Source organism: Capra hircus, chromosome 19 (genome assembly GCF_001704415.2).
Source record: "Capra hircus breed San Clemente chromosome 19, ASM170441v1, whole genome shotgun sequence".
Classification (NCBI taxonomy): Eukaryota; Metazoa; Chordata; class Mammalia; order Artiodactyla; family Bovidae; genus Capra; species Capra hircus.
In genome coordinates this window covers 55,267,024-55,288,016 of record NC_030826.1, presented here as the reverse complement: position 1 = coordinate 55,288,016, position 20,993 = coordinate 55,267,024, and the positions used below count along the sequence as shown (strand labels likewise).

The 20,993-nt window shown below is 61.5% G+C and overlaps 1 protein-coding gene across 3 annotated transcripts in view; it reads left to right on the top strand.

The window, feature by feature from the left end:
• TMEM94 (transmembrane protein 94) overlaps positions 1-20,993 on the top strand; it is a 35,369-nt gene that overhangs the window by 13,027 nt on the left and 1,349 nt on the right. The window contains exons 1-30 of one of the 3 annotated variants that reach the window (XM_018063814.1): positions 2,396-3,585; positions 9,028-9,147; positions 9,866-9,993; positions 10,283-10,419; positions 10,599-10,801; positions 11,166-11,317; positions 11,829-11,931; positions 12,126-12,212; positions 12,414-12,530; positions 12,906-12,962; positions 13,209-13,313; positions 13,422-13,586; positions 13,767-13,982; positions 14,529-14,844; positions 15,365-15,538; positions 15,895-15,997; positions 16,109-16,326; positions 16,980-17,158; positions 17,248-17,386; positions 17,634-17,749; positions 17,860-17,959; positions 18,303-18,411; positions 18,567-18,756; positions 18,985-19,062; positions 19,304-19,389; positions 19,799-19,880; positions 20,097-20,245; positions 20,330-20,424; positions 20,534-20,627; positions 20,789-20,959. In XM_018063814.1, coding sequence (XP_017919303.1) covers positions 3,532-3,585; positions 9,028-9,147; positions 9,866-9,993; positions 10,283-10,419; positions 10,599-10,801; positions 11,166-11,317; positions 11,829-11,931; positions 12,126-12,212; positions 12,414-12,530; positions 12,906-12,962; positions 13,209-13,313; positions 13,422-13,586; positions 13,767-13,982; positions 14,529-14,844; positions 15,365-15,538; positions 15,895-15,997; positions 16,109-16,326; positions 16,980-17,158; positions 17,248-17,386; positions 17,634-17,749; positions 17,860-17,959; positions 18,303-18,411; positions 18,567-18,756; positions 18,985-19,062; positions 19,304-19,389; positions 19,799-19,880; positions 20,097-20,245; positions 20,330-20,424; positions 20,534-20,627; positions 20,789-20,959 — 4,043 coding nt within the window. In that variant the 5' untranslated portion in view covers positions 2,396-3,531. Of the gene's footprint in view, positions 1-2,395; positions 3,586-9,027; positions 9,148-9,865; positions 9,994-10,282; positions 10,420-10,598; positions 10,802-11,165; positions 11,318-11,828; positions 11,932-12,125; positions 12,213-12,413; positions 12,531-12,905; positions 12,963-13,208; positions 13,314-13,421; positions 13,587-13,766; positions 13,983-14,528; positions 14,845-15,364; positions 15,539-15,894; positions 15,998-16,108; positions 16,327-16,976; positions 17,159-17,247; positions 17,387-17,633; positions 17,750-17,859; positions 17,960-18,302; positions 18,412-18,566; positions 18,757-18,984; positions 19,063-19,303; positions 19,390-19,798; positions 19,881-20,096; positions 20,246-20,329; positions 20,425-20,533; positions 20,628-20,788; positions 20,960-20,993 lie in introns of those variants that run through there. The other 2 variants (XM_013972293.2, XM_018063815.1) reach the window with 2 other exon arrangements.

Below are 20,993 nucleotides of genomic sequence, written 5' to 3'. Positions count from 1 at the left end.
GCACGCCCCCACCCGCAGCCTGACTCGGGCACCCCCAGCCTCCGCATACACCATCTTTACGCAGAGCTAGATTTGTCGTCGATCTGAGCACCCCTCTCCTGGGACAAAGATTGCCCTACATCTCTGCCTGGACGCCCATCACACATTCCTACAGGTCCCCCTGTCTCTGACCTCCTGTCTCCACTGGGTGGGCAGGGAAAGCTACCCCAAACGCAGAGTTGACCTTTTTTTTGTTGCTCCTGCTTAAAAGTCATTGTGTCGCCTGCCAAAATCTTTACTGTGGGGTCCAGAGCCCTCCACACGCCCACTTCTGCCCATTGGCCCAGCATCCCACACCTCCCCTGCCTTGCTGTTTACCACTGATAATTCTTTTTCTTGGGGGGGGGGTGCTGTGCAACCTCTGGGATCTTAGTTCCCTGAACAGGGATCAGATCTGTGCCCCCTGTTGTGGAAACACAGAGACCTAACCACTGGACTGCCAAGGAAGTCCCACCACTGGTAATTCTGAGTGCTTTAGAGTTTGGGTACACACTTCGTGTTTAGGCTGTTGCCTAATCCCCTTCCCCTCCTTCTCCTGCCAGGCTTCTACTTTTCTTTCATTCAAGATCTGGTTTAAGCATGACCTTCTCCAGATACTTCCTCATCCCTCCAGAGTCCCTTCTTCCAGCATTCACAGCCCCTCCACCGTCGTACTTGCTATGCCGTGTTGACACCATCTGTCTGTCCCACTTTATCTCAGCGTCCCTGGCTCCTAGCATAGAGCCTGGCATGTAGCAAGGGCTTAGTAAATATTGATTGACTTGAACTTACGATACTGATCTTCCTGCCAAAGAGACCTTGGGAGGTCTGGGAAAGGAGCCGTGGGTCCACACACTGGAACCTGGCTGACTGCGGACATGTTCAGCTCCAGGAATCACGTGCCTCTGGATGGGCTGTGAACCAGGCTCGTGGACCTGAATTTAAGGCCTCTTGCTCACAGAGGCCTCTGGCTGCTGTGCAGGTGTCCATCCTAGCCGGGATTGGCATGCAGGCAAAGCTCCACTTGTCCCACCCCCAGCCTGGGGGCAGGGCTGCTGTGTACAGTTGCAAGGGCCGTGCACTGCTCAATTCCAGGGAGCGCCCTCCCTCCAAAGGTTACGACGTGGTGATAAGGTGGCCTGCCTGGGTGAGGTTGAATGTCCCCAAAACAGAGGACAGTATCTTTCTCTGGTTCCAGCCTGTGGCTGAAACATTCATTACTATTGAATCAGGGAAATAGATTTCTGTGGTCCAGGGGCTGGCTTCTCTCTCAAGTCCAAAGAACACTTGTGAACCCAGGCTGGATGCCTTTTGTTGGGGAGGGTTTTTTTTCTTTCTGGATAGATGTTCTCCTGATCTAGAAAGCACCATCACCACCATCATCAATTGTATTCATGGAATGCTCCCTGTGGGTTGGTAGAGCTCTAGGCCCCAGGGCGGGGGGTGGGGGGGTTGGGGGGAAGGGGGGATGGCCTTTGGCTTACAGACAGACTATTCGAGGAATTTATAGGGTAAGCAGATAAGTAATAGATCTGATGACGTTTCTACCTGAGGTACCTTGTGAGTTGTATAAATGTGGGCTTCTAAAGTGGATCTCTGGGGCCTCCAGTGGGAGTGGGTGAGCTGACATGCTGGGAGTTGTTGGTGAGGTTGTCTGTTGTTGCCTGGCAACCGTTTGGCTGTTGCCGGTTGATCCTTTGCATCTCGCCCCCCTCCTCTTTGTGACCTACCTGTCCTCAGTGTCCTCGGGAGGCACCCCTCTCCCGTCTCCAGCCCGTGGTGGATGTGCCATTGGCAGTGACAGTCTGGGTCTCTCCTTCCCAGACGCAGAAGTTCCCCTTTCACTTGCTGCAGCGGACAGTGTTGGAAAGGGGGGACCAGACACCGGAAGACTGTGCTGGGGGCTGTGGAGCACCTGGGTTGGACTCTATGGGCTGTTGCACAGGAGAGACAGTGCTTGCTTAGTTGTGGTTCCCCCAGAGCAGTGTCTTTATAGAAAGCTAAAGGGGAGTGTGCCCTGGGAGCCGGGGCTGGGGGTCAGGAGTCTCCCGGGCACTTTGCTGAAGCTGCTGCCCGACATTGGAGTGACTGCCTCTGAAGCCGACCCCTCCTCCCCCTTCCTCCTCCGGGAGACTTCCTGCCCTTAACCTCCGGATAGCCCAGGCCCTTCCTTTCCTATCCCCGCTCAGCTCTGGGTTTGGCGGGGCCTGGGGTGGGCCCCCCACCCCACCCCACCCCACCCCCACCCCTGGTGAACTGTGCTAGAGAAGGGGGAGGGGAGAGGCTGGCTGCAGAGGAGATGGCATTGTCTAGGAAGCAGGGCCCTGGAGAGACTGTCTCAGGTCCAGCCCGCGCTCAGGTTTTGGACCTGTTAGGCCGTTTCCTCTCCGCTGAGGTGTTCCTGCCCCAGCCTCAGGGTGGCCTGGAGGGAGGCAGAGAACTCTCCTGTCCGCTCTCAGGGTCTTTTGCCCGCATGTCATCCAGGGGGTCCGTTCTGACAGCTTCCTGTGTGTCAAACTCAGGGTCCCGGAGTGATGCCCAGGCCCTGAATGGAGCCCCAGGAGGTCCCCAGCCCCCCTTTTCTTGCGGGGACGAGGCCAGTGTCCTGTCCCAGCAGCACCTGGGCAGGAGTATCCGCGTGGAGTCAGTGGACGGCTGCTGGCTGAGCTCTGCACTGGCACCGATGAGTGGCCCTTGGAGGCCCCCCACCTGGTGGGAGGGAGTTTGGCCCGTTGTTGGGATCCCCAGAGGCTTCCTTTCAGGGGCTCTTCCCTCTCCCTCTCCGGTCCCCTGGTTTCTGCCCTCCTGGAAGTCAGTGCTCCGGTTTTCTCGATTGTCAGTCCTCTCCCCTCCTCTAGGATGTGCTGCTATTAATAACTCTCAAGTCCCCGCTCCCCTCCTTCCCGCAGCTCTAACAGAGGAGAGGGCTGCGGTTGGCGTGGCTCCATGCTGGAGTGTCAGGGATCTGGGGGACTCCCCCGATAGGGCCCCTCACCTCGCTCAGTGACAGGGGCCCCAGGAAAGGGATTTGGGCGGTGAGAGGCCAGGTCCTCCTTGATGCGGGCAGCTGCCCTCGGGGCTGCGGGCCTACAGCAGCCATTTCCTGCCCAGCCTCTCCTCCGGTGGGCGCCTCCCGACCCCCGGGCTCCCCGCGGTGCCTCCCCTGCTGAACGGGCCAGCCCCCGACATCTGGCAGAGCCCCTGCCGGTCCCCCCTCTCCCTGCTCCCTCCCCTCCGCCCTCCAGCACCGGCAGCCCGGCCTCTGCCTCCGCCTCCTCCCTCCCTCGATCTGCAGCATGACTGGGAACAGGCTGAATTAATCAGCAGATTGAAGCTCCACTCCGCTGCTGCCGCCGCTGCACCGGCTCCTCCTCGCTCACACGCGCTCCAGCCCTCTCCCCTGTTCTCCCCTGCCCTCCCTCACCCTCTCCGTTTCCCGTCTCCTTCTCGCCCTCCCCGGGGGCGGTGTTGGCAGCCCGGTAGCTGACTCGCTTGTGGCCCAGGCGCTGCCCCATGCTCTTTAAGCGGGCAGAGCTGTGGACGGCCCCGCAGGGCAAAGGCGGCAAAGTGAGTATGCCGGCTGGGCTTGACAGCCCCGTCCTGCCCGCCCAGCTTCCCCGCTTTGTGTTGGAGGCTTTGGGTTAACGGTGGGGTCGAAGGTGGAGGCTGGACCTGCATTAGAGGGAGCGAGGACCGTGGAAGGAACCTGGGAGTGGGAACCATGAAGCCGGGGTGTGGAGCCGCCCATCCAGCCCCTGAGTCACCCACCGTCACCCAGAGCAGGACAGGAGCCCGTGTTTCCCCGTGGGGCACCCTCTCATGGCATGCCGGGACCCGGGTCACCATGTACAAGGCTTGGATGCCAGCCCGTCCTCGGGGCCCTGAAGGAGGCGTCTCTTGCTGGACCACATGGGTCTTGAGACAGGAGCCACCAGGGCTGGGAGGGGGAAAGGGTTTCTTCCTGGATCTTGTCCGCAGGAGGTGAGGAAGAAGATGGGCGAAAGTGCCTGGTCCGTATGAGGAAGAAGAGGAGGGGCCCCTGCTTAAGGTTTTGAGTAGCTTGTCAGTGAAGTTGATTCCGGTCTGTCTGGCCCAGCTCAGATGAGGTTCGTGGTGATGCTTGTCATATGTCCTGGAGGACAGTGGCCTAATCTCTGCTCCGGTGATTCCAATATCGTGGAGTCCAGCTTTGGGTCCCCTGCCCGCTCCACTGGCCATGAAGGCCGTGACCCAGGGGACCTGGCAGAGGGTCAGCTGGTTCTGATTAGCGGTTTTGTGCTGTGGCCGAGGCCAGTTCATCATCGGTCCACCTGAGCCTAGGGGACCTTGAGTCCACTTTTTCCCGAAATAGGTCAAACAGGAAGGAAGACGGCTGCTTTGCTGAGGGAACTTCAGAGGAGTCCTGACCGGGGATGCTTCTGGGCCACCGGAGAAGCCTGACACGGTGGCACAGGGCAGCCCAGGTGTACTGGCTCTTGAAGCCTCATTAGACTGACCCAGATGCTTAGCTCTGGGCCCTGGGGAGCGGATTCGGTTCTGGAGCAGGTTCCTTGCGGTTCTGGTTGGACCCATCACCACCTGCTGCTCCCTGAATCCCTGGGCCTGACCCGTGTCCTCCTTTGGTGATGAGACGGAGAGGGAGTGAGGGGTGTGATGGCAGCCCTCCTGAGCCCGCCCCTGCTGGGGCCTCAGGAGTGGAGGCCTAGAGGCCGAGCACCTCAAAGAGTGGGACATGGTTGCTTCTGCCCAGAAAACCTCAGTGTCGGGGAAGAAGTAGGGCCGCCCCTCTGCTCTGGCGTGCCTCCTGGAGGTGCTTGGGGGCAGGGAGGAGGAGCCTCTGAGCACCCCCACCCCGGGACAGGCTCTCTGCTTGGCCTTGGACAGAGAGGAGGAGACCTTGGATAGAGTGCGTGTGGCCTGGGTTCTTACCTCTCACACCAGCCCCAGCCTTGCACCGAACCCGCTGTGGGTGCCCAGCCTCACTCGGTGCTTTTGAGAAGGGCCGCCGTGAGCCTTTTCTTTGACCAATTTCCTCCGCTTCATTTCTCACACCTCGTGGGTGGAAAGCCTCGGGAAAAGCAGAGAAGCAGTGGTTTTCCCCACGCCCGGGCTCTCCTGCTGGAGAGGGGGTTGTCATCGTGCCTCGGGTGCAGCCACAACAGTTGGATCTGCGGGCCTTGGAGGGCCGACTGGAGGGCGGTGTCGGGCCCTGGGGCCTCTGTGCGGGCAGGCGCTTTCCTCAGGAGGCATATAATTACAGTGGCTCATTTTCCCCCTGCTGTGTTGCCTTTAATCGCCAGTCTGGAGTGGGTGCTCCAGACCAGACACAACATGCGGGGGGCTGACTCATGGGGGCTCCGTGCTCACCTGCCACTGCCCGGGGAGCTTCTGCCACCCTCTGGCCCCTCCTCCTACCCCTTTAGGGGAGCAGATTGCAGGTTCCAAGAACCTGGAGCAGAGAAGGAGCTAAACAATCACTGGGTCGGGGGCTCAGGGGGTTTGGGGTGCCTGAAATAAGACAGCGGGTACAGGCCAGCCGCAGGGCAGGCGGAGGGCAGTTGCCGAGTGTCCACGGTCTAAAGGTCCGGCCAGAGGAAGGCTGCGTCCCGGCTGCTCCCTTAGCCTTCCTGAGCCTGGCACCCATTCCGGCCCAAGCAGCTCTCCAGGTGACTCCGCAGCCCCATGAGCTTTGTCAGCCCTTGCTTTCTCCTGCCCTTTGGCGCACAGCCTGTCCACCTCTGCCAGCCAGCCCTCCCCTGCTCGCAAGAGGTGTACTCACTTTAGTTTCTGGAGACCTGGCCCAGGCAAGTCTACCCTGGGAACTCGCACTCCCTGCTGGGGAAGGGAGTTCAGAGGGTTGAGCCCAGAGGAGGACAGGGCAGGGGAATGACAGGCGGGCCTCCCAGACTCTCTTCTTCCAGGGTTTTCCGGGGATGAGAGGGGCAGCCATCCCCCTCTGGGGCCAGCCCCTTGGCCCTGGACAGGCCCCTGGTCACCCTTTGCTTTTTTCTCTCTCCTTCCTGCCCCTGGAGGCTTTCTTCCCTCCAGCCAGGAGTCTAGGCAGAGGTGCTGGCCTTACCTGGCACTCCTTTGTTCTGGACCATGGGCTCTCGGCCCGGATCCCTGCCAGAGGGAGGTGTTTACCCTTAAGGGGGTGCCAGCTCCCTGCCTGGAGGCCCATTTCTTCCTGAGTTGAAATAACCAGTTCTTCCCTCTTGGAAGAGGCAGCTTTCATCTCATAATCCCCCAGAGCCTCTGTGGAGAGCAGGATGCGGGGGGGTTTAAGCGAAGGAGCTGGGAGGTCTTTGGGTGGTACCCGCTCTGGGGCCCGTTCTCACCCCTCAGGCTGAGAGAGAGCTGGCGACAGGCCCGCGGTGCCTGGTCTGCAGTCAGGGGAGGCCACCCCAGGCCATCAACCCCTCGTGGTAGAGACATGTATCTGGTGAGGGGCTAGGCTGCCATGGCGTGGAGGGAATATGGAGACCCGCAGGGAGGAGGAAATCCAGAAACGTTAGTGGACAAAGTCAGGGCAGGACCCCGAGGGTAGGAGCAGAGAGGCAGGGCTGTGAACCGGGGCAGCCCCACTGGCTTAGTGATGCTTGGCTGGGACCCATTGGATAAACCCAGACCCTTTCTTGGCGCCCGAGGGCTAGGCCTCCCCTCTCCTTGCTCAGAACTTTCCCTGGGAAAGCCCTCGTTGGTGCTCTTCAGGTTGCCCTGGGAAAGACTCACTGCTCCCCCAGGCCCGGTCTTTCCTGGGGGCCTTCTTTTCCCCTGGACCCCCAGCTGGGGATCTGTGCCTCAGATCCACCCAGGGTGGGCCTCACCTCCAGAAGTGTTGATGGGTAGGTCTGGCATGGGGACCTGGACCTGCACGTTTGTAAAAACTCCAGGCAGTTCTGCCATAGGTCCTGGGTTGGGCTTCCCAGGTGGTACTAATGGTAAAGAACCCACCTGCCAACGCAGGAGACGCAAGAGATGCGGGTTCTATCCCTGCTCCGGGAAGATCCCCAGGAATAGGAAATGGTAACCCACTCCAGTGTTCTTGCCTGGAGAATCCCATGGATGGAGGAGCCCGGCGGGCTGCAGTCCCTCGGGTCACAGAGTCAGACACAGCTGAGTGGCTGAACACTTGACAACGCTGATTAAGGTGTCCTTGATACCAGTGAAGCTACATGCACTTCATGCTACGTTCACTCATTCACTCACCAAGTATTCATTGAGCCGCTGCCCTGTGCTGGTGGGAGCGCACAGACATGGAAGAATTCACCACCTGCTTTCAAGGAACTGGCTGGCTGGCTGGTGGGGGAGCCAGAAGTAAGCCTATGCTGCCGGTGACCTGCGGTGCTGCCTGTGAGCCAGGTCACCCTGCGGTGCCGTTGGAATACAAGCCTCCCCCAGTATGTGCAGCCCTGGGTTTTGGGACAATTTCCCAGAGCGGGTGGTGGTTGAGCCGAGTCTCAGAGAAGTAAGAGTTGTCTGGGGCAGGGAGTGTGTTCTTGGCTAGGAAAATACAGGAAGATGCTGGCACATGAGCTCACGGAGCTGGGTGTGTGGCAGGAACAGCAGGAGAGGAGGCTGGAGAAGATCCCAGACCATGCTCAGGAGTCTGGGCTGGATTTTAAAGGGAAACCGGGTCAGTTGATCAGATGCGCGCTCCCTGGCTGGGATGGAAGGTAGGGACTGGGAGGTGGGAAGGGGAGGCAAGGGTTGAGGGGAGGGGCTGAAATGCCTGGGTGAGGGTAACTTGCAGGAGGGCTACTGGCCCTGGTGGGGAGAGCTGGGCGGTAGTTTCGGGGTTTTGCACGTGTCGACTCACAGATACCTATGAAAGAGCTGTGGATCAGTCAGAAACGGGTCAGAATTTAGGACAGTAGTCAGGCTAGCGGTCAGATTTAGGCGTTGGAAGCTTATTGCTGGCAGGCGAATCCCTGTGGCTGATGTTGCCCTGGAAACGTTCACAGTGTTGTGGAGATGTCATAGGAGGGACTGCGGGGTAGGCGGACAGGACAGGGGAGGCGAGAAGCCCAGGAGAGGGGGTCTCGCTGGCAGAGGTCCGTGCCTCGTTCCACCCACCCTCAGCGAGCGGGAGCGCGGGGCGTGGTCAGTACAGGCCCTTTCCTGGAAGCAGCCTGGGAGCAACCTTGCTCTGAGCCTGCGTTCTTCTCGCCGTCAGTGTTACAGTAGCTCCCCTTTAATGAACTGACGGTAACAGAAGTTGGTGGGGTTTTTCTTCTTCATGGTTTTACTAAGGAGAACTTTAAGCTAGTACCTCTAGGTTAGTTCTCTTCTCCCCCCTTAGAAAGCGAAAGCTGCTCTTTGCGACCCCACGAACTGTTCAGTCCATGGAATTCTCCAGTCGAGAATACCAGAGTGGGTAGCCTTTCCCTTCTCCAGGGGGTCTTCCCGACCCAGGGATCGAACCCAGGTCTCCTGCATTGCAGGCGGATTCTTTACCAGCTGAGCCACCAGGGAAGCCCCCCACACTTAAACAATCCACATTTTCCAGCCGGAGAACTGGGAAAGATGGCCACAGTGCAGTAAGGGGAGCTGGGCGGTGAGCACAGCCCAAGTGGTACTGGGCTGCTGATGGCGGTGGGTTGGGAGCTGAGTGAAAGGAGAGTTAGAAGAAGCTGAGCCTAGAAAGGTGTGTTTCTGGCCTTGTTTTATTTTACTTTTTGACTGTGCCAGGTGGCCTGCGGGATCTTAGTTCCCTGACCAGGGGTCAAACCTGTGCCGTCTGCTTTGGGAGCGTGGTGTCCTAACCTCTGGACCGTCAGGGAAGTCCCTCTAGTTTTGTGTTAAACTGGGCTTTTGAATGATCAGGGGACTGTGTACCTGTACATCTTTTAGCTCGGTGGGGAACATGCTCATGACCCCTACCGCTTGCCAGGGGCTAGTGAAGGGGAGGGAGGGCGAGGCCTTGGGAGGAGGGATGAAGGTTCTGGGGAGGCAGGAGGGGAGGGGGCCTCCCGTGGGATGCCGAGCGCCACCCCCTCTACCCTCTAGGGCGAGCCGCCCTTGGCCCTGGGCCTGTCCACCCGGAAGGCCCTCAGCATTCTGAAGGAACAGCTGGAGGCAGTGCTGGACGGACACCTGAAGGAGCGGAAGAAATGTCTCACGTGGAAGGTGACGCGTCCTCCCGGTAGCCGAGAGCCTAGCTGGTGTCCTGGTCCATGCACGGGTGGGAAAAGAATTTCCAGACATGAGGCAGAATGAGAGGAGAAGAAAGTTTTCTAGAGTGGGAGACGCTGTTAGCATAGCAGGCCGGCTCGAGGGAGAGCCAAACCCTTTCAAAGGCTGGCAGCCAATTTTTATAGCCTCAAGACAGAGAAAATTCCTATTGGAATGATGGCATTAGGTGATGGGATGCCATAGGGCTGATAATAGGGTGGGTATTTGACCTAATATGGAGTCAGGGGACTGGCCAGTTTAGATCCGGAGGCTCATGGCAACAGTTGCTATGGGGCTTGGTCAGTTCCAGAGATTTTCATCCTGTGACCCTGGTCCAGGGCTCCACACCCGTGGCCGTGGTATAGGGCTCCACAGTTTGGGATGGCGGAAAAGCTTGAGAGGCCCATTCTCAGGGCCAGGACTCACCTTGTCCTCCTGGGCAGCGTGACCCAACCGAGGCATCCCTAAAAATCAGAAAGGAGTCAGGGTTCCTTTCAGAGTGATGTCCTGACCCCCAGCTGGGACTGAAGCAAGGTGATGGAGGCAGCCACAGGGGGCGGGATTGGCTGGGCTGGGGAGGAAGGCAGTCAGATCCTAGCAGGTCAGAGGGTCCCGGCCCCTTCCTGCCCCCTCACTTGTCCCCCGGCCTCTTACTCCCCGGCTCCTCCCCCAGGAGATGTGGAGAAGCAGCTTCTTGCACCACGGGAACCGCTGCTCCTGTTTCCACTGGCCGGGCGCCTCGCTCACGCTCCTGGCCGTGGTTTTGCTGCTCGCTTGCTGCGGGGGCCAGCCGGCCGGCAGGTACACGGCCCACAGCCCTGGCGGGGGTGGGGGTGGGGGGTTCTTCCTGTCTCTCGCAGCACAGCATCTGGGCTTGTCTGTCTCCTGTCCCCCGTACCCACCTGGGGAGACAGGGAACTGCCCCCCCGCAGTCAGAGCCTGGGTCAAGTGGGAATCTGCTCGGCCAGCTGCTGTCAGAAGCAGAAGGGAGTGGGGAGGGCAGTGTGGGGCCCTGGGTTGGCTGGGCTGCAGAGCACCCCCACCCCGCGCCGGCCAGGACCCCCAGGACACCCTCCCCTCTCACTGCCAGCCGCGGGGTGGAGCTGGGGAACGCCTGCGCGCTCTTCCTCCTGCTGCTCCTCAACCTCATCCTCACTGGGCGGCAAGACCGGCTGAAGCGTCGGGAGGTAGAATGGAGACTACGGGGCGTCATTGGCCAAATCCAGGGTGAGGCCGGGCTGGGCGCAGACCTGCAGAGGGGCCAGTGTGGGAATGAGGGGCGCGGGTTGATGCAGGACTTCCGGGGAAGCGAGGAGAACAGACCCGGATCCCGAGGTGCGTGCTGGATCTGGCTGGTGTGTGCGGAGCTCCGGGTGAGGCTGTGTCCCACTTTCCACCTTCATCAGATGCCCTCAGGGATGGCAAGGAGGTCAAGTGGCCAGATGCCATGTACCCAGACCTCCACATGCCGTTCGCACCATCCTGGTCTCTGCACTGGGCCTATAGAGATGGACATCTCGTCAACCTGCCGGTCAGCCTGCTGGTGGAAGGAGACATCATAGCTCTGAGGCCGGGCCAGGAATCCTTTGCTTCCCTGCGGGGCATCAAGGTAGCTGGGGGCTCCTCTCCTTCCCTGGAAATTCTGTGGGAACGTCCACCAGCAGTGATGGGAGGGTCCTGGGGCTTAATCCTGACGCTTGCTGCCCAGCTCGCGGGTTTCCTGGCAAGCGCTCTAGGAAAAAACGGAGAAAACCTGGAACATCTTTCTCTTCGTCATGTTCTTCCTTCTCTGTGATCCTCAAGTTGCTAGGAAACCCGTCCCCCAGGCTCTTCCCACCCTACCCCAGGTGACTCCTTGCTCACTGATGGTTCTTAACCTGGTGAGAGGTCTCTGCATCGCTGGAATAGTCGAGGAAGAGTGGCTTCCCCGGGACCCACTGATTACCCTCCCCCTGCTCCCCCATCTGCGGCAGGACGACGAGCACATCGTCTTGGAGCCGGGAGACCTGTTCCCCCCTTTCTCGCCGCCCCCGTCCCCCCGGGGAGAAGTGAAGAAAGGGCCGCAGAACCCCCAGCAGCACCGGCTCTTCCGTGTCCTTGAGACCCCCGTGATCGACAACATCAGGTGGGGGCGCTACACTGTCCCCCAACCTATCCCTCCAGAGCCTCCCCGCTGTGAGCCTTGAGCCGGCTATGGCGACAGGAAGGAGCTTGGTTCGTACCTGGGCCCCTTAGAGCAGGCATCTGCGGGGCCTTCGCTTTAGCTTCTTGTGAGGATTCTTTTTTTTTTCCCAGTTTGTTTGGCTATGTCAGGTCTTAGTTGTGGCTTGCAGGCCCAGTAGGTGCAACATGTGGGTTTAGTTTTTCCTCGGCATGTGGGATCTTAGTTCCCCGTCCAGGGATCGAACCCACGTCCTCTGCACTGCAGGGTGGATTGTTAAGGAAGTCCCTTTCGTGAGAATTCTTCAACTGGATGATTGACCCCTTCTCAGTCTGGACTCTGACGGGACAGCTTCAGAGGTGGCCATGGGCCACAGTGGCCAGGAGGCCATTCTCCCAGGGCCAGGGCCTGGGAGGGGAGCAGGGAGCTGCAGGACCCAAGGCTCGCCCGAGTGTAGGACCATCTCTTTCTGCAGGTGGTGCCTGGACATGGCCCTGTCCCGCCCGGTGACCGCTCTGGACAACGAGAGGTTCACGGTGCAGTCGGTGATGCTGCGCTACGCAGTGCCCGTGGTCCTGGTGTGTGCGGCCGGGCCATGGCAGAGGCAACGGGGCCGGGGGCTGGGGGACCCTGGGAGCCAGACTCAGGCAAGCCTGTGAGCTGGCTAGTGCCGGGGGTGGGGGAGTGTGAGTGGGGAGAAAGTGGGATGCCTTAGAGCCTGGGTCCCCCCTGGGGTGAGGCATTAAGGCAGCATCTCTTCTGTCCCCAACAGGCCAGCTTCCTCATCACCAATGCCCTGCGCTTCATGCTGAATGCCCCGGGTGTCACCACCTGGCAATATACCCTCCTCCAGCTGCAGGTAAGACCACCCTCTCCTCTCTTTCCACAGAGACTGGGTCCCCTCGAGGTGCCCTGACTGTCCCTCCCACCCCCAGCCCAGGGGTCTCCCAGACTTCCGCTTCGCCTGCTTTCCTTTCCCCCTTCCCACCCGTTGCCCCGAGCGGTCCCTGTTACTCAGGGGAGGGCCCCAGGAGTCTCATTGGGGCTCGCTCTTTCCCAGGTGAATGGCGTCCTGCCCATCCTCCCCCTGCTCTTCCCGGTCCTCTGGGTCCTGGCAACCGCCTGTGGAGAAGCCCGCGTCCTGGCCCAGATGAGCAAGGCCTCCCCCAGCTCCCTGGTCAGTTGTTCCGGGGCCTCGGGGAGGGGGTGTGGGACAGTGCAGAAAGAGCCAAAGACAGGAACAGAAAGGCAGAGTGGGCTGTGCCCCCAGCAAAGAGGGTGGAAGTGCGGCCGCCCCACCTCTCGCCCTGAGCCCAGCACACGGCCCGCCCTGGGCAGGTCTCTGACGGCTCCGCCTCTCTAGCCAGCAGGGTCTCCAGACCAGGCCCCGGGGACGGCCAGGTGTCCATCCACCCTTCCTCTCAGCAGACAGGGGTTCCGGGGCTGCCTGGTGTCCTTCACCGAGAGTTGCGAGACCCCCACCCGCCGGCTCTGAGGCCTGCAGGATGGTGGCAGTTTCCTCCCCAAGTCTCACTCCCTCTTCTCTGTGCAGCTGGCCAAGTTCTCAGAGGACACTCTCAGCAGCTATACGGAAGCCGTGTCCCCTCAGGTACCCTCACCCGGATGGATGCTGGCCCTGTACCCCCAGCCCAGCTCCCCCAGGCCCCTTCTGGAGCCCCCGGGTACCCCTGCATTATGGCCTTGAGCCTCCCTCTCAGAGCCCCTCTAGCCTCCCCATCCCATATGGGTAATGTGTCACTGCTGGGGGGGCACACACTCCCCCCAGACCATTTCCTCTCGGTCCCCAAGGCCATCTCCAGGGAAATGTGGCCGAGCGCCTTGTCTCTGCCCCCAGGAGATGCTGCGCTGCATTTGGGGCCACTTCCTGCGGGTGATCCAGGGGACGTCGCCCACACTGAGCCACAGCTCCAGCCTGCTGCACAGCCTGGGCTCTGTCACGGTGAGGGCGGCCCCGCGGGAGGATCCCGCCTCGGCAGGCGGCTCTCCGAAGCGCCCTGGCAGCCTGGGGAACGCTGCCTCCCTTCCCGGTCGCCATCTCCCCCTGCAGGTCCTGTGCTGTGTGGACAAACAGGGGATCCTGTCGTGGCCCAACCCTAGCCCAGAGACCGTGCTGTTCTTCAGCGGGAAGGTGGAGCCCCCGCACAGCAGCCACGAGGACCTCACGGACGACCTGTCCACCCGCTCCTTCTGCCATCCCGAGGTGGAGGAGGAGGTGCGGCCTGGGCCGGGCTGGCGGCCTCTGGGGGGACAAGGCGAGGCGGGAGGAGGAGGAGGGCTCAGGCATCAGGAGCTGCTGTCGAGACGGGCCCCTGGGGGCCGTAACGGCCCAGCCTCCTAGCCCGAGGCGACGTCAGGAGTGGGGTCCGAGGCCTGTGCTCCTTGTTCTCCTCAGCCCCACGAACGCGACGCCCTCCTGGCCGGCTCCCTGAACGTCCCCCTGCACCTTTCCAATGAGCAGGAGCGCAGCGGCAACTGGCCAGGCGACGGTCCCAAGGCGCCTGAGCCCCACCCTCACCACCGGGCACACAGCCGCAGCAAACACCTGTCTGGCTCCAGCGTGAGCTTCAGCAGGGACACTGAAGGCGGCGAAGATGACGACCCCGGCAAGGTGAGAGGGGACTGGGGAGTGGCCGCCTCATCCATCGTGGGGCACCCTGGCCTCTTCTGCTGGGGGCGCTGTAGAGGTGCCGCCCAGCCTGGTGCAGGTGGAGCCTGGGGCTCAGACATCCTGGTCCCTGTTCTCAGCTCCGGAGGCCTCGTGCCTGGTTCTCCCGCAGAGTAGGCCCCTCCCCCCTTTCCGGCTTTGGTCAATGGTGGTAATTGGTTGGGGCAAGACCCTTCCTGCTGATCGCAGCCTTCAAGAGACAGAGAGCCAATAGCTCCCTCTAAAGGTATTTCCCCTGGCTGAGAGCGAGGCTTGGCCGTTTCTTGCCCAGTCTCGACAGCCTCCTCTGAGCTGGTGACAGTGTTGCTGGGCACGGATTCTAGAAGCCTCCGGAGCCAGGAAGGGTGCAGAGGGGTGTGGGGAGGGCCAGGACAGCGTAAGCTGGAGCATGCCCTGCCAGGAGGGGGTGCCTTCTCTCGGGGACACTGCCTGCACCTGCCCCCCAACTTCAGTCTAAGCTCCCCCCCTTCCCCTCCTCCTGTCCTCCAGACCCAGCACAGGCCAGAGGGGGAGCCCTACGAAGCCGAGGACTTCGTGTGTGACTACCACCTGGAGATGCTCAGCCTGTCCCAGGACCAGCAGAACCCCTCCTGCATCCAGTTCGATGACTCCAACTGGCAGCTGCACCTCACCTCGCTCAAGCCGCTGGGCCTCAATGTGCTGCTGAACCTGTGCGACGCCAGCGTCACTGAGCGGCTCTGCCGGTTCTCAGACCACCTGTGCAACGTCGCCCTGCAGGAGAGCCGCAGCGCCGTGCTGCCCGTGCGCGTGCCCTGGGGCCTCTGCGAGCTCGCCCGCCTCATCGGTATGCAGCCTGGCGACTCTTCCCAGGGGCTGGGCCCCCGGGGCCAGGTGTGGCCTCAGCCCCTTTATCTATTCATCTATGTATTCATTTATTTACCCATCCATGCATTTATTTATTTGTGGCTGTGCCATGTGGCTTGTGGCATTTTAGTTCCTCAACCAGGGGTTGAACCTGTGCCCTCAGCAATGAGACCCCAGAGTCTAAGCACTGGACCACCAGGGAATTCCCTGATCAGCGCCTTTAACCAGGCACCACTGCTTGACGGTGCTCCCTTATCTGGGAAGATAACTGCCTGTGGGGTGGACGGACCAAGGGAAGCAGCCTGGCCTGACTGGGGGTCTCTCCCCCGCCAGGAAGGGAGGGAGGTGTGTGGGGTGGGGATCCCCCCGAGATGCCCCAGCTTCAAACACAGCAGGGCCAGGTGTGGCCTCAGTCAAGAGCACCAGCATCCCTTTGAGCTTCTGATCAGCCCTTTTAACTGCATGTTATCTGTTTATTCATCCATTCACCCATCCCGCAGGCTTCACTCCCGGGGCCAAGGAGCTCTTCACGCAGGGGAACCACCTCGCACTCTACCGTCTCCCCAGTGCTGAGACCATGAAGGAGACCTCACTGGGGAGGCTGTCCTGCGTCACCAAGCGGCGGCCCCCGCTCAGCCACATGATCAGCCTCTTCATCAAGGACACCACCACCAGTGAGCTGCCCTGGAGTGTGGTGGGGTGGGGCTCTTTTCAGGGTGTCTTCTCTCTAGGGAGCATTAGCTCCTCCCCGAGACCTCACACATGGCAGAGATGGGCTTTGGGGACGGGGGCTGGGACGGTGGATGCCGCGGGTCGTGGGGCTGTCTGGAGGACCAGCGGCCTTGTGTCCATGTTACGCACTCAGTGGCCTGGCCGATAGGTTTGTTGCCATGATGCCTGGGGGATTCCCATGGCCCGTCCCTCACCCAGGGGCTCCTTTTAGCATCCTTCTCAGGCTGGAGATCCTCAGAGGTCAGCGGGAGGGGCGGTGGCTTGGGGCACTCAGGGCTTGGTCCTCCACTGCCTTCAGGCACAGAGCAGATGCTGTCCCACGGCACGGCCGACGTGGTCTTGGAGGCCTGCACAGACTTCTGGGACGGAGCTGACATCTACCCTCTTTCGGGTTCCGACAGGTAGGTGAGGAGGCACATGGCCAGTGGTGAGAACCATCGGCTCTGGCTGGGTACCCAGAGGTCGGGACACCCTGGGACCACTCGCTTCACTTCCGCCCTCTTCCCCGGCAGAAAGAAAGTGCTGGATTTCTACCAGCGAGCCTGTCTGTCTGGTTACTGCTCTGCCTTCGCCTACAAGCCCATGAGCTGTGCCCTGTCCTCCCAGCTCAACGGCAAGTGCATCGAGCTGGTGCAGGCGCCCGGCCAGAACAGCATCTTCACCACGTGCGAGCTGCCCAGCACCATTCCCATCAAGCTGAGCGCCCGCCGCGGCAGCTGGAGCTCAGACGGTACCGTGGGCCCCGTCCCCAGGGGCCAGGGGCCAGGAGAGCTTGTGGGGGCCTGGATGAGAGCCTAGCAGGGGGGACAGCAGGCAGCGCTGGACCTGGAACACCTTGGTGGCTCCGTCTGGTGATGTGGGCAGGTTCCTCAGCATCAGCTGTGCCCTGCTCATGGTTCGTGGTGCTGCTCCAGACGTAGAAAAGCGCTTTCTCTGAGGTTAGAAAGCAGTAGTGTGTGTGCAGCCTCAGCCTGATTGGAATCGGACAGAAGACCTGGTCGCAAACACTGCTGCAACAGAGAGATTCAGAACTCCATGCCCCCCTCCCCACTCTGTCAGACACACAGCCTTCCGGGGTCTTGTGACCCAAGAGCCCGTGAACTGAAGCCAAGGCTGAGGGTGGGGCCCGCCTCCTGGCCTGGGACCAGGGATGGTCACCTGACTGATGAGTACCTTTCCTTGTCTCTCCCCCACCATCCCCATCCGCCCCCGTGTCTGTCGGCTCCTTTCCTGTCTTGGTTGTACATGTGTGTGGTCCCCTGGGGCCCGTGTGCTCATTGATCTGGGCGTGGCGCCCACGTGTGTGGCCCCGGGCTGCCTCCTGGAACCCGCCGGCTCCTGGGTGTCCTGGCCGGGCTCTGTGCCTGGTGCCTCCTGAAGAAGGGATCGGGGAGGTGCTGGAGAAGGAAGACTGCGTGCAGGCCCTGAGCGGCCAGATCTTCATGGGCATGGTGTCCTCCCAGTACCAGGCCCGCCTGGACATTGTGCGCCTCATCGACGGGCTGGTCAACGCCTGCATCCGCTTCGTCTACTTCTCGTTGGAGGATGAGCTCAAAAGCAAGGTTGGGGAGCCACTGACCCCTCTGCTCCCGCTGCCCCTTTCCCCATGGCCTCTGGGGCCCCTCTGGTCATCGCTGTCTGCCTGGTGCAGGTGTTTGCGGAGAAGATGGGCCTGGAGACGGGCTGGAATTGCCACATCTCCCTCACGCCCAACGGTGACATGCCCGGCTCCGAGATCCCCCCCTCCAGCCCCAGCCACGCTGGCTCCCTGCATGACGACCTGAACCAGGGTGAGGGCAGAGGTTTGCTGTGGACACGAGGTGGGTGTGGGCTGTCCCCCCCTTCCTTGGAGCTGCAGCTAGAAAGAACCTCCTGGGATCCCCCCTAGGAAGCTGGCTCTGATCCCTTGCAGTAGCTACAGTCTACAGGGTCGGGGGAGAGGAGAGCTCGAGAAGGAAGTTTTGTGCCATCTTCAGGGCTAGGAAAGGCCCCCAGAAGGCTGGCCCCATGGTGAGGGACAGGCTTTTGTCCCCGCAGCGTCCCGAGACGACGCGGAAGGACTCCTTCTAATGGAGGAGGAGGGTCACTCGGACCTCATTAGCTTCCAGCCCACGGACAGCGACCTCCCCAGCTTCCTGGAAGACTGCAATCGGGTACTACTGTGCCCCTGGAGCCTTGGGGTTGGCAACGGGGCTGGCCTAGGGCAGGAGAGCCAGCGAGGGAGGAGGGGCCTTGAGGCCACGCGCATCTCTGCTCCTTGCAGGCCAAGCTGCCCCGGGGCATCCACCAGGTGCGGCCCCACCTGCAGAACATCGACAACGTGCCCCTGCTGGTGCCCCTCTTCACCGACTGCACCCCCGAGAGTGAGTGCTGTGACTGGGCGCTCGTCCAGCCTGACCCCGGGTGGAGCACTGCCAGCCCCTGGCACCCCATGGGCTCCGGAGGGGTGTTGGTTTCCCATGTAGGGAGCAGAGGAAGCTGGGCTGGGAGGAGCCGGGGAGTCTCGTGGGCAGGAGCCCAGCATAGCCCATTCTAGGGACTCAGAAGTGACAGTATTTGTATGATGTTTATGCTGTTGGGGGTAGGATGGCTCCAAAGAGGGGCCTGATTTCTGTCGTCTCCTGCCCTGGCCTGTGGGTCTCTGCCCAGTGCCCCAGGTGGGGCTCCAACGGCCTGACCCTTGTGCCTCCGACTCTGCCCCCTTAGCCATGTGTGAGATGATCAAGATCATGCAGGAGTACGGGGAGGTGACCTGCTGCCTGGGCAGCTCCGCCAACCTGCGGAACAGCTGCCTCTTCCTCCAGAGCGACGTCAGGTCAGCGTGACAGCCCAGAGCCAGGACTCCCCACGACCGGCCTGGGCCTGGCGGGGAGAGGAGGAAGCAGGGGCTGGCTCCGTCCCCTGGGAGATGGATGGGGTCTTGGCGGACCCCAGCTGATGGGCACGCTTTCCCCTTCCCGTGCTGAGCAGCATCGCCCTGGACCCCCTGTACCCATCCCGCTGCTCCTGGGAGACCTTCGGCTACGCCACCAGCACCAGCATGGCCCAGGCCTCGGATGGCCTTTCCCCTCTGCAGCTCTCAGGGCAGCTCAACAGCCTGCCCTGCTCGCTGACCTTCCGCCAGGAGGAAACCATCAGCATCATCCGGCTCATCGAGCAGGTGGGGGCTCATGCGTGCCCGGGGGCAGAGGTCAGAGCCTGCTAGGGTGGGGAGTCGCTGTGCAGGACCTGCCTGGGCTCCTGGGGGCGCTTCACCTCTGGGCGCAACTCTCCCAGGAGGTTTAGTTTGCCTCAGCCGCTCGCTAACGTGACCATCTGCCACATCTGGCTGAAGCGTGTCAGCTGCAGGGTCTGAGCGCGGCCACCCCCCACCCTTCCCACTCCCTAGGCCCGGCACGCCACCTACGGCATCCGCAAGTGCTTCCTCTTCCTGCTGCAGTGCCAGCTGACGCTTGTGGTCATCCAGGTGAGGTGGGACCGGCACGGGCATCGTCACCCTCCCACCCTCGGCTCCTGTGCCCCGGGGCCAGTTGAGAGGCTGGGAGGAGGCAGCACAACCTGGGGGCCCCCCAGAGCCTCTGAGAACCCCCGCTGGCAGAATCATGTCCCCTCCAGCCCTCTGAGTGCATTCCGAGGCAGCCCCGGGGCTCCCGGCATCTGACTCTTTGCTGGAATCTAATTGGGCTTCCCGGCTCTTCCTGGCCTAGTTCCTCTCTTGCCTCGTCCAGCTGCCTCCAATCCTCAGCACCACCGACATCCTGTGGCTGTCCTGTTTTTGCTACCCTCTGCTCAGGTGAGAGGCCGGGCCGCCCCCCATGTCCACGGCCAGGATGTCCCCGAGTGTCCCCAGGAGCCCAGGTTCAGGAAGCCATGCTAGTGCCCCCCATCTTGGGGGCCCCCTTCCTTGTCAAAGCCTGTCTGCCCAGCACAGTTGCCCTCGCTCTTGGGACTCCTGAAAAGCTTCTCCTAGGGAAGAATTGCGGGACATGGGGACTTCCCTGAAGGTCCAGTGGCTAAGACTCCATGCTCCCAAGTGCAGGGGGGCCAGGTTCAAATTCTGGTTGAGGAACTAGATCAACCGGTGCAGCCAAATAAATAAATAGAAGTAAATATTTTTTAAAAGGAAAAGCATAATTAAAAAAAAAGAGAATTGGGGGCACAGGGTCACAGTCCCTATTCTTCACCGTGTCCCTGTTTTTTAGCATCTCTCTGCTGGGAAAGCCCCCACATAGCTCCATCATGTCTATGGCAACGGGGAAGAACCTTCAGTCCATTCCTAAGAAGGTAAGCGACACGGAGCCCATGGGCCTGGGCTTTTCCCAAGGAAGGTGAGTGTGGAGGGGGCTGAGCCCTGGGGGAGCGAGGGGGGATTCCATCAGACCAAAGGGGCGGGTGATACACAGTGGGGAAAGCTCCTTGCTCCTATCCCCCCCGGGCCTGCCCACTTCCCGAGGACCCTGTGAACCACGCACCCGAGTGACGGGTCTCGGCTTCCCGCAGACCCAGCACTACTTCCTGCTGTGCTTCTTGCTGAAGTTCAGCCTCACCATCAGCTCGTGCCTCATCTGCTTTGCCTTCACACTGCAGAGCTTTTGCGACAGGTCCCGGGCCCGCAACCTCACCAACTGCTCCTCCATCATGCTGCCCAGGTGGGTCCCGCCCCGAACCCCCACCCCTGGGGCCACCTCCCCAGGGCCCCAAGGAGGCTGAGCCCACACGTGTTGCCTTGGCAGCCACGCCGACGCAGCCCCAGCCTGGTTTCATGACTTCGCCAACGGGCTGCTGTCGGCTCAGAAACTCGCCGCTGCCCTGATTGTCCTACACACTGGTGAGGGGTGCCCTGGAGGCGGGGGGGGGGGGGGCCAGGGGGTACTCCCCGGGGACAGGGACTCTGGCCGTGGGAGGTCTGACACGCGCCACGACCCTGTTTTCCCCAGTCTTCATCTCCATCACCCACGTGCACCGCACCAAGCCCCTGTGGAGGAAGAGCCCCCTGACGAACCTGTGGTGGGCCGTGACCGTGCCCGTGGTGTGAGTCTCTGGAGTGGAGGGCGGGAGCCGGGGAGGGGCTGTGATGCGAGGTGGGCTTTGGACCAGGGGCTGAATGGTACCCTCCGGGCACGCCTCCTGCTAAGAAGGGCAGGGAAGGAAGCAGGGAGCCCCGACTGACGCGGGGCTGCCGCCTCCCGCAGGCTGCTGGGGCAGGTGGCCCAGACGGCAGTGGACCTGCAGCTGTGGACACACAGGGACAGCCGTGTCCACTTCGGCCTGGAGGACGTGCCTCTGCTGACGTGGCTCCTGGGCTGCCTGTCCCTGGTCCTCGTGGTAGTCACCAATGAGGTTGTGAAGCTGCACGAGATCCGGTGAGCCACCAGCAGGGCGTGTCCCCTCTGGGCT